The sequence below is a fragment of the Garra rufa genome, chromosome 15, assembly GCF_049309525.1.
Source record: "Garra rufa chromosome 15, GarRuf1.0, whole genome shotgun sequence".
Taxonomy (NCBI): domain Eukaryota; kingdom Metazoa; phylum Chordata; class Actinopteri; order Cypriniformes; family Cyprinidae; genus Garra; species Garra rufa.
In genome coordinates, this window is record NC_133375.1 from 36,141,061 (window position 1) to 36,153,560 (window position 12,500).

The 12,500-nt window shown below is 30.0% G+C and overlaps 1 protein-coding gene across 1 annotated transcript in view; it reads right to left on the minus strand.

Moving 5' to 3' along the window:
• The window catches only part of plxna3 (plexin A3), a 199,168-nt gene that overhangs the window by 118,167 nt on the left and 68,501 nt on the right, over positions 1–12,500 (minus strand). The window contains exon 4 of the mRNA XM_073819872.1: positions 3,151–3,251. Within this exon, the coding sequence (XP_073675973.1) occupies positions 3,151–3,251 (101 nt within the window). The remainder of the gene's footprint in view (positions 1–3,150; positions 3,252–12,500) is intronic.

The following is a 12,500-nucleotide window of genomic DNA, read 5'->3' on the forward strand; positions in this document are numbered from 1 at the left end:
ATATATATTTTTTTTTTTTTTTTTTTTTTTTTTTAAATGTTATTCATCAAAGATGTATCCAATGTTCTAAGACTGTGGGTCAAAGGCTTGAGCCAAGTTTTCATGAGTTGTATAAGAAAAAAATGCTGTCTTTGACACGTAAAATTATGTCTGATTGTTCCCATATTATAACTTTTGCCATCAAATAGAAGACTGAGGGTACCATATGCTAGAACGAATAGATTACGGAAATCTTTTGTTCATCAGTCAGTAAAACTAATTAACCAGAACTGGGGGTCAAAGTAGGCAGTAATATTCGGAGAAATGGAGGGTGCTTAAGTATTTGAACAGTAGATGGATTTGTATTGACATGTATGTCTGTGAATGTATTGTATTGTGTAATGTGTATTGTTGTGAATTAATGTTAGACAGTAAACGCAAATAGGATGCAAGACAATTTTTGGAAGAAATTCCAACAATAAAGTGAAATTGAAGGAAATCGTAGACGTGTAAAACTCGATAATGGTCTTCACAGTACTACTGGAAGGCAGAACAAAGCCGTTTTATCACCTCTGGATAACTTTATCTGCGTCTATACGCCACTGTCAAAACCTCGAAAATGCTTCGACCGCTGACTCTGGTTCCAATTTGTGTAACCGAACCCGTAAGGTCCCTCTTACTACAGATTCCTCAGATGAAAAGAAAATGTTTTTCCGTTTCTGTCGAATCTTCCAATGACAATCCGTACCCTGAGGCCTCGCCGCCCCCATGGCGCGATCTCGACCGGTCGACGCGCACACACTTATGTCAAAACCTTTCCCATCTCTTTCCAGCAAACACTCCATAAATTAAAGAGCGTGTTCGGCGATCACACATGCTCTTCCTCCCCCGGCTTTGACTGAATGCAGCCCACTCTCTGACGGGAGTTCATCCAGTACAGGAGGGAGCAGAAAGCCCTGATGACAGCGGATAGGCAGCGCGGGGTGGCGGTAAGCCAGCAATAGCCAGACACTTCCTGACGGCAGTAACCGGCCCCCATGACCAGCTGCTGCCTGGGGATCAACCGGAGGTAAGAGACAGAAATGACGGGAGCGGAAAAAAAAAAGACTAGTGAACATGTGGGGAGGCCTGTCACCTGCCAAGTCCTGCATGAGGTAGTTGAAATGGCAGCCACCAGCGACGCAGTGCTCTGATTGGCTGGCAAGGCTCCAGAATTCCCTGAGGTGTCTTAAGGAGTTTATAAGTGAATCCCGAGTGGAAGCTGACGAAGTACAGGCACGTTTGTAATGAACGAAAACTCTAGGGCTGTCCTCGACTAAAGATTTTTCTGGTCGACTAGTAGTCATTTATGTTAAACATTAGTCAACTATTAGTCGCACGTTTATTAATAAACCATATAAATCATAATAATGAGCCTTTAATTGCCTACATAGCCTAATAAGCGCTCCAGCGCAAGCAAAAAAAGCTTGCCACAGCGCAGCGGCATAAGAAATGATTATGAAGCAAGTAGGCTGCATTAACATTTTAATAATTTATTGATAAACAAGAGCTTCCTTTGTTTTTAGAACAAAAAATAAATAAAGAAATAAAGACGGCAATACTGACTTGTCATCTCCGCAGTAGTGCATGTGTCTGTTACATAATCTGAGAATATTTGTTTTCCATTCGAATTGGTTCATTTGAAAGTAGACATATTCTTCATGTCCGAAAGGCAAGTATACACAAGATTTTGCACTCAAGTTCACAGAGACAGAGACGGCAGAAAGCGCATCCTTTATGCTTTCATTATTTTACAAAAGTGCAATGTTTCGTTGTTATTCTGAGTGCACACAAATAAACAAAGCATTTACAGATTTGAAAAATGTATTACTTTTATCTGTATGACCAAAAATGGAGTATTTTAAAAGTGCAAGTGACCGCACTGGCGCCTCCATCTGTCATGCAGTAAGCACGCTACATTTCAGCTTCCACACTCCGCACAGATACTTCAATAGTGCACATTTTCTACACAAATACTGATGTAATTCTACTTTAACAATGTACAATTGCAAAATTAATAGTTGCGATCGGATGTTTGAAGCTGAAATATTACAACAACTTAGGCTTTTTTTGAGGTCAGTTTTATGTTATCATACTCTTAAAATATAAAAAAAAAGCTCATGTACACTACTATTATAACTAGAATTATGAAAAAATGATATGAAGATATGAAGCAGAAAAACTGTTTTTAACTAAATGTTTCTTGAGCAGCAAACCAACATATTAGATTGATTTCTGAAAGAATTATGTGACACTCAAGACTCAAGAAGTAATGATGCTGAAAATTCAGCTTTGCATCACAGCAATAAATTACATTTTAAAATATATCATGGTTTTTTTTTTTTTTTTTTTACATTGTAATGATATTTCAATTATATATTATTGTTTTACTGCATTTGTAATCAAATAACCACAGCTTCAAACCTTTAACCTAAAACTTAAAAGAGTGGTATTCAGATTTAAAGGATTAGTTTACTTCCAGAATAAAAAAATCCTGATAATTTTACTTATCATGCCTTTTTTGTAAAGCAAAACAAGCATTTTTGGTTAAAAAGTAGAGAATTTTTAATTTTGTTTCACTAGATAATAATTTTATTCCTCGGCTGGGATCAAGTAGAGCCCTTTGTAGCTGCATTGAAACTGCAATTTGAACCTTTAACCTGATGATCCCCACTGAAGACCACTATATGGAGAAAAATCCAGGAATGTTTTAATCAAAAACCTTTATTTCTTTTCGACTGAAGAAAGGAAGACATGAACATCTTGGGGGTGAGTGAATTATCAGGACATTTTTATTCTGGAAGTTAACTAATTCTTTAAATTTTACAGTCTCTCCTTGAAAAATTTAACCAAAATTTAATCTGCTCACTAAAATGAGAATGTCCCTTCCCAGGAACTGATTAACTAATCAGCAGCTAATCACACATCAAGCAGTTTTATGAAGTCTGTAGTCACATTCAAAAATGTCACAAAACCTTTCATATATATTCACATTTGAATGTACAATAAGCACCGATCTCTTAAACACCATGTAATGCTTTTTAAAGAATTTATCTCCCAAGACATAGCAAGTACATTTCAGTGTGCAGAATAACTGTTCTGCTCTGTGTAAGAGGAATGACATTGACTTACTTGTTATGCAGGACACACCAGCCGCAGTGAGGATCTCCCGAGCCCAGACACGTCTTACAGCTGCTGTACTGCGAACAGCTCTCCACAGGCAGACGACTCACCTGAAACACATGACAAACATGAAACTGACGATACCATAACACTACCACAGAATAAAAAAAAAAAAAACAGATCAGTTCTGCTAGTCAAATCACTTTGATTTATGGACATGAATATTTCTAAATAATTTATTTTTAGGAATAGAACAGATAAAACACCTGTCACTCGACAGATATCACTGAAATATCTGATCCTAGACCACAAAACCAGTCAGAAGGGTCAATTTTTTAAAATTGAGATTTATACATCAAACCACCACAAAACCAGTCTTAAGTAGCACGCTTTTTTGTAGCAATAGCTAAAATTCCATTGTATGGGTCAAAATTATCGCCAAAAATCATTAGGATATTCAGTAAAGATCATCTTCCATGAAGATATTTTGTAAATATCCTACCGTAAATATATCAAAACTTAGTTTTTGATTAGTAATATGCATGGTTAAGAACTTCATTTAGACAACTTTAAAGGCAATTTCCTCAATATTTAGATTTTTTTGCACCCTTAGATTCCAGATTTTCAAAGATGTATCTCATTGTCCTATTCTTACAAACCATACATCAATGGAAAGCTTATTTATTCATATAAATCTCAATTTCGAAAAATTTACCAGAGTCCAGGGTTGTGGTCCAGGGTCACAAATAAGCTTTCCATTTATGTGTGGTTTGTTAGGATAGGACGATATTGGGTCGAGATACAACTTTTTGAAAATCTGGAATCTGAGGGTGCAAAAAGTTGCCTTTAAAGTTGTCCATATGAGGTTCTTAGCAATGCATATTACTAATTAAAAATTAAGTTTTATTATATTTCTGGTAGGTTTTATAACTAAAACCTGATCTTTACTTAATACCCTAATGATTATTGGCATAAAAAATAGAAAATTTGGACACATACAATGTATTGTTGGCTATTGCTACAAATATACCCGTGCTACTAATAGGGTCACATATGTTATATGTGACCCTGGACCACAAAACCAGTCATAAGGTTAAATTTGACAAAACTGAGATTTATACATCATATGAAAGCTCAATAAATAAGCTTTCTATTGATGTATGGTTTGTTAGGATTGGACAATATTTGACTGAGATACATCTATTTGAAATCAGAAATCTGAGGATGCAAAAAAATCTAAAAGACTGAGAAAATCACCTTTAAAGTTGTACAAATTAGGTTCTTAACAATGCATATTACAAATCAAAAATTACATTTTGATATGTTTACAGTAAGAATTTTACAAAAAATCTTCATGGAACATGAACTTTACTTAATTTCTCAATGATTTTTGGCATAAAAGAAAAATCAAAAATTTTGACCCATGCAATGTATTTTTGGCTATTGCTACAAACAAACCCCAGCGACTTAAGATTGGTTTTGTGGTCCAGGGTCACATATTATCAATGAATCCCAAAAAATAAATAAGTAAATAAATAAATATAAACATTTAAATATATTTCAATACATTTAAACATTTAATACATCAAATTTTAAAAATATAAAAATATGTTATATAAATAAAGGTTTCTTTGAATAAATGAAGGAATTAATGAATTAATGACTTTTTTCAGACTTTATGGCCCTAGATTGATGCCTTAAATTTGATTTTACTGTGTTTGGTGCCCTAATATTTCTATTTAGCAGCCATTCAATCAGGTTTAGTGATTTGAGTAATGTGACCCATGCCCTGCCATTGGTTATACTCCCTACAGGACCAAGTAGAATCTCTTTTAGCCCTCAAACACAGTAGTTACAGCAGTTCTCAACACATGCCCTCAGTTAAAGCTCTCGTCATCCATCTGAACCACACAAACAAGTTCAACTGCTTGTAAACACTTTCAAACATCCAGGCTTTTCCTTACAGACGGGCGCAGCGGAGACGGAGTAATGCAGCCAAACGGCACAGTCAGCTCACGCGGAGGAAAGAAAATATCATAAAACAGCGCAGGGAAAACTCATAAAAGAACGAGATGTCCAGGGGACAGTAATATAAGCGCTGCAGATGCGAAGATTCGCAAGGGGGAAACACCCTCGCCATGCAGGACAGCCGTATTAGAAAAATGAATCAGCTCCCAAAAACACCAGCTTATATAAATGATGATGGGAGTTGGAGAGAGTGGGAGGTCTAGGACAGAAATAACATGAATATATTAAATCTTAAAGAGCGGTTTGTGGATCAAAGTTGGTGTGGGCTGTCGCAGTCCCAATGATTGGCTTACTTAAGACGCAGAAGAAAAAAAAAAAAGAAGCCCAAACCCAAAAGCAGTTGTTTTGGAAAACCGCCTATAGAAGCTCTATAAATGCTCATTCCATGGAGTTGTAATCGCCTTTGATCACTGGCAAGATTAGAGTTTAGAGTGAGAAAAACAAGAGCCGCGGAAAAAACACACCCACCCAAAAGGGACACGGCTTGGCTTTCAAGTGCGGAGTAGCTGATGGCTCTTCGGTACTCTCTGTGTGTGTGTATTGCGTCAGTAAGTCAGGACGGGTGGGTGAGGTGTAGTCTGTTGGCCCATGTTAATTTATTCCGCCACATAGCTATGCATAAATGTACGGTTTTATAATCCAGTCCAGACATCTGATTGACAACATGATCGAAATAGACCTTATTGGCTTCCTTAGTAAATGGCCCATGGCCTTACAGTGAAACAAATAAGAACCTAGACTGCACAACAAAACTAAAACAAAAATCAAACTTGAATTAAATAAGAAGAAGAACAAGAAGAAGAACAACAAAAAGAAGAAATAAGAAATTAATTTCATTAATGTCCCATGGACTTAGTGGGAAAAAAAAATGCTAAAAACTTTACTAAAATAATAATAAATATATATATTACAATAATATAAATATATATAAATATTTTATTATTTATATAATAAATATTTATATAAATAATAATTATATATATTTATATAAATAATAATTATATATATATATATATATAAATAATAATTATATATATATATAAATAATAATTATATATATATATATTTTTTTTTTTATTTTTTTTTTTTTTTATTATTATTATATTATGTAATGCCCTTACAGTGAAAGAAATACTAAGAAACTCCACAAAAAATAAATACAAATAAACAAATAAATATTTATTTATATAAATAAATAAATAAATAAAATACAATAAAATAATATTTTTAAAAAACTACAAAATAAGATAATAAATATAATAAAAAATAAAATAAAATAAAATAAAAGAGTCCTTATTTACTTCTATATCAAATTCCCCATGGCCTTACAGTCAAACAAATACTAAAAAGAAATTGAACAACAAAACAAAATAAACAATTAAATAAAATAAATAAAATAAACAATTAAATAAAAATATATAAAATAAAATATAAAAATAAATTAATAATAATAAAATAAAAATAACTAAATAAAAATTATACATAAAATAATAAAATAAAAATAAAATGGACATTATTTACTTTCTACAATGAAACAAATACTAAGAAATTGTACAACAAAACAAAAAAATAAATACAATTTTATTTTAATTTTTTTTTATAAAAAATAATTTAAAAAAATACATCAAATAAAATAAAAATGTCGCAGATTGTTTGGCCCTAGATTGATGTCTTAAGTATGATTTTACTGTGCTTGGTGCCTTAAAATTTCTATTTAACAGCCATCCAATCAGGTTTAGCGATCTTTTAGCAAGTCATATGACCCATTCCCTACAATTGAACCATCTCAGCTAGCGATTAACTGCAAACTAACTGACAGGAACATCACAATATCAATATATACAACAATAATTAATAAAAATAATATTATTGATAACTAAAATTTGACATTTAAATGATAGATGTAAACATCTGAATACATCCAATTAGGTTTTGCGACACAAGTAATGTGACCCATGCTCAAAACACCAGTTTGGATATTCAAATATCACAAAACATATTCAAAAGCTAAAAATGTAAACGTTAAAAAATAAAAAATAAAAATTTCTTTTTAAACATCAAAATACAGCATATTTTCTATCAAAAGTTATGGTTAAGTAAAAGGTTATGCTCAACAATGCCGCATTTATTTGTTCAGAAATATAGTACAAACAATAATATTGTGAAATTTTATTCCCATCTACAATTGGAAAATATTTTAGAATTTTCAGCATCATGACTCCAGTCTTTAGTGTCACATGATCCTTCAGAAATCATTCTAACATGCTGATTTGAGCCTCAAGAAACATTTCTTATTATTATTATCAGTGTTGAAAACAGGTGCTGTTTAATATTTCGTGATACATTTTTCCAGTATTCTTTGATAAATAGAAAGTTCAAAAGCACATAGGAAACACAAGGAAAGTGATTTTTGTGCACGCTCAGTATATTCCGTCAGGAACGCTGTGTTTTGGACTGTCAGTGTTTGATGGATGAGTACAACGTTAGATAAATGAAAGGCTTCATATCTCTTTCTCTCTCTCTTTCTCTCCAATGAAATGGCTGCATTACCGCTGCAATTCCAAGAGCAGGATGGTAAATAATGACACCGCTCTGAAAACTTGGCATTCACAGACCTTTTACTGACACACATCGGAGGGCTCCGAGTGGCAGCGGGCCATTTTGCGAGCAAATACGCTCTCTCACCTATCTGTGCACCTGCTGCAAATGAAATATTCAAATCCACAGACTCCAGCGGTCAGTGTAGGTTATGAATTATTGACTCTTGGAGATTCATTCACATTTCTTATTTCATGAAGTGCAGAGGGGATTGTGTATCTACTGTACATACTAAATCTGTTTGGCGGGAAAATAAAATAAAATAAAATGAAATAAAATATGTAAAAAATAAATAAATTATGATAATAATAATACATTAAGTAATAAATAAAAATAAATTATAATAATAATAAAAATAATGATAATAACAATAATAATAAATAAAAGTGGTAAATAATAAAATAAAATTACCTTGTTTACTTAGTAAATGTCCCTTGACCTTACAGTGAAACAAATAAATACAACCAAATAAAAACCAAAAATAAATACAACTAAATAAAAAGTATAAAAATAAATTAATAATAATAACAACAATAATAATAATAAAAATAAATAAAATAGACCTTATTTACTTCCTTAGAAAATGTCCCATGACCTTACAGTGAAACAAATACTAATAAATTGCACAACAAAACAAAAAAATAAATAAAATTTAATTTAAAAAATGATAAAATAAAATAAAAATGTTTCAGATTGTTTGGCCCTAGATTGATGCCTTAAGTATGATTTTAAAATAAAATAAAATAAAAATATAAAGAAATAAAATAAATAAAAATAAATTACAATAATAATAATAATAATAATAATAATAACAAATAAATAAAAATACATAAAATAATACTGAAAATAATAATAAATAAAAATAAATAAATAATAATAACAATAATAATAATAAATAAAAATTGTAAATAATAAAATAAAAAAATTGACCTTATATATATAAATAATAATAATAATAATAATAATAATAATAATAAATAAAATAGACTTTTACTTCCTTAGTAAATGTCCTATGACCTTACAGTGAAAAAAAAACAAAAACATTATATATAATTAAATTTAATTGAGACAAATTGAAACAAATAGTAAGAAATTCCACAACAAAAAAAATTAATAAATAAATAATAAAAATAATAAAAATAAATAAAGATAAAGATAATAAAAATAAATAAATGATGATAATAAATAAATAAATATAAATAATAAAATTAAATAAAATTAAATTAAACTGACCTTATTTACTTCCCATGTCCAATGACCTTACAGTGAAATACATACTAATAAATTGCACAACAAAACAAAACAAAAAAATAAATAAAATTTAATTTAAAAAAATTATAAAATAAAATAAAATGTTTTCAGATTGTTTGGACCTAGATTGATGCCTTAAGTATGATTTTAAAATAGAATAAAATAAAATAAAAAAGCATAATTGCTCACTGGAAATACATTAACACCAGGTTTGAATAGTGACATATGACACAACGCAATGAGCAATCATTCACAGTCATGAACGCTCAATCTCTTCAAGTAAACCCCTGCTTTCAGATTAATATGCCCAATCTATCCGTTTATGACCTCAGCATAAAGAAAAGCTTTGAATCAGCACGAGGCCTGATCAATCAGTTGAGGGCCGTCTGAAGCTTTAACGTGAAGAAGATCCCTTCAGTTCTTAACACGAATATCGACGTCTAGAGTTCAACGGCGGAGCTTTAACACATGAGCGAGTCTTTTGTGGGAGTGTGACGGTGAAAGAGGGAGACGCTATTAATCTAGTTCCACACTCGTGTTTACAGTGCCTCCCTGAAACTCTGGGAACCGTCCAGAACTGAGCTGAACAGAGAGACAACACTCCAGATGATGCCTTGTGCTAATGCATATGGGTGTTTCTTCAACTACGAGACTTACAAAGAAAATACAACACTTTATTTGCACTAGTTCATTTCATTTCTTTAGCAACAGGATGTAGTAGTAAACATACACACATCAAAGGATGAAATCTGCCATTTTTTCTGACCAAAACAAGCCATTTCCAGAACATCTTTCCAGAACATTAAACATTTAGTCAAACCGCAGAATCATTTGTCTTAGTAAGCCTAATTTCATTGCTAGTATTTTATAAATCCTAATTGAACAATATTAAATGTACAATTTACAACAAATAAATATTCTGTTTGCAAGCGATTAATGGTAAGCGATTAATAACATTTAAATCATGTAATAAAATGTATTCATGTAATGAAAAACCTTGTTTTTATTTTATATAATTGTATATTATATATAATTAATACTGCAATAAAAATAATAATAATTATGAATAACGAATAATATAAAATAAATATATATTAAATATAAAACATAACATAAATATAAATGTATTACTACTTATGTAATAAAAGTATACATAATTTACACTTTTTACTTTTTAGAAATTTTACTTTAAATATTTAGTTATTTAATATGTATACATAATTTTTGCACAATAAATACTAAAATGTCTAAATAAATCAAAAATAAATAATAATCTAATTTCATATAATAATATACATCTAATTAATGTAATTATGTATAAATAACTTACTTTGTTTTTACTTTTTATATAATTATATTTATTATTTGCATACATAATATAAATATTAAATATAATATATAAATGTATACATACTTTTATTACATAAAAAAGTATATACAATTGACCCTCTTTTCACTTTTTAGAAATAAATAAATTTAGATATTTAAATATGTATACATAATTTTCCCACAATAAATACTAAAACAGCTTATTTGATAAAAGCTTTAAAAAAATAATAATAATCTAATTTTATTTAATAACATACATCTAATTAAATGTTAAAGAAGTATAACTAACTTACCCCGTTTTTACTTTTTTTAAATTTTTACTTTAAAATATTTATATATTTTATGCATGCATAATTTTCCCACAATAAATACTGAAATGGCTTATTTGATGAAATATAAATACATAAATAAATTAAAATAGTAATAATACACATCTAATTAATTTAATAAAATATATAAGTAGCTTACCCTGTTTTTTTTTTTTTTACTTTTTATATGATTATATATTTCCGTATAATTTCCTCAAAATAAATACTGCAGTTGTCATTTCACTATTTGTTTACATCAATATAATATTTTTAAAATAATAATAATAATGAATAACATTTAATATTAATAGATATGAATAAATACACGTCAAAAAAAGTATACATAATTTGCCATGTTATTACTTACATAAATAATTATAAAAATAAAAATAATAAATATAAATAAAATATGTCTATATTATAAACATAAAAATAAATATATAAATATTTTTAGATTCATTATTTTTAGATTTATTATTTTTATTTTACATTTATAATAATATTTATTTATCTAAGTAATAACATGGCAAATTAGGTATACTTTTTTGAAGTATATATATATTTAATATTTGTATACATAATTTTACCACAATAAATACTGAAATGGTATATCTTATAATAGTTTAAAAATAAATAAATACATACATAAATACATAAATAATAACAAAATGTGCATATTTTATAATAATTATAATAACAATAATTAATTAATATTAATAGACTGTCACAGCTTAAGGTTGACAATCTGTCTGGGACAATCATAAAACAAGAAAACCTATACATAAAAAAACACTTTAAAAAGTTATTAATTAACTTAATATTTTAATTTTAAGTTTTATCATTAATCAACAATACCTTAAAAATGTGGCATTTTAATAAGATAAAAAAATTAAGTAAAATTAAAAAAAAAGTTAAAATCTGAAAAGTTATAATTAAAGAGTGTAGTTAAAGAAATATCTATATATATCCATGATATCATAAAGATGATGTCATTGCACGCATCATTGAGCTGCTTTACCTTCAAGCGTAATGCTGGTGAAATTAATACCGCTATCTGCATGGCTAATTCCTGCCTACACCGCTCTGCCACGCCTGGAGCGCGAGAACATTTTATCATCTTATTTTTCTGAATAGTACTGATAAGGATTTAAAAATATCCTCGTGCTGAGGACTGAAGCTTCGTTGAGCTCTCTTAAAGACGGTTATGTTTTCCATGCGTCACTTGAACTCCATCTTTCTCAAGGAAACGCACACAAAAAAATGAGGTCTTTCAAAAAATGCACAAAGACAACAAATTTCTTTCTCAGAGGGAAAGAAACGAGCATTGAAACGAGGAGAAAGAGAAGAAAATGAAGAAAAAGCTACAGCTGTACTGTACGAGAGTGTCTCTCCGTCTGTTCAGCTGCTGAGGAACTTCGACGTATCCTTCCTCTCCTCCGGCTGTATAATGGAGCATTATGGGAAGGGCTGTTATTCCGCTCGGCTCTGGATGGAAATGCTTCCCCACCATTTCTTATTAGGGCCAAGCAGCTGGGGCTCCCATTCAGAGTCGTGAACCGGCGTTTCATATTCTGTTTTCCAGTCTCGCAGATGTTAAAACAACATATCTGAGATTCCGGTTCGGGTCTTAAGACAAAAGCATCACGCGCCCACTCCCTCCTCACAAATGTGCCTTTATTCTGTCCTCACCGCATGCTGTAAATGTTTTCACTGGCTTCATTAAATAAATTAACAGCAAACGATAAGCAATAAAATCCAGAACAATAGTGACCTACAAAGGGGCGCAAAAGTTTACATGGAAAATCTGGGACCCCAAATTAAATTTAAACCTGTTTAAAGTTGTAG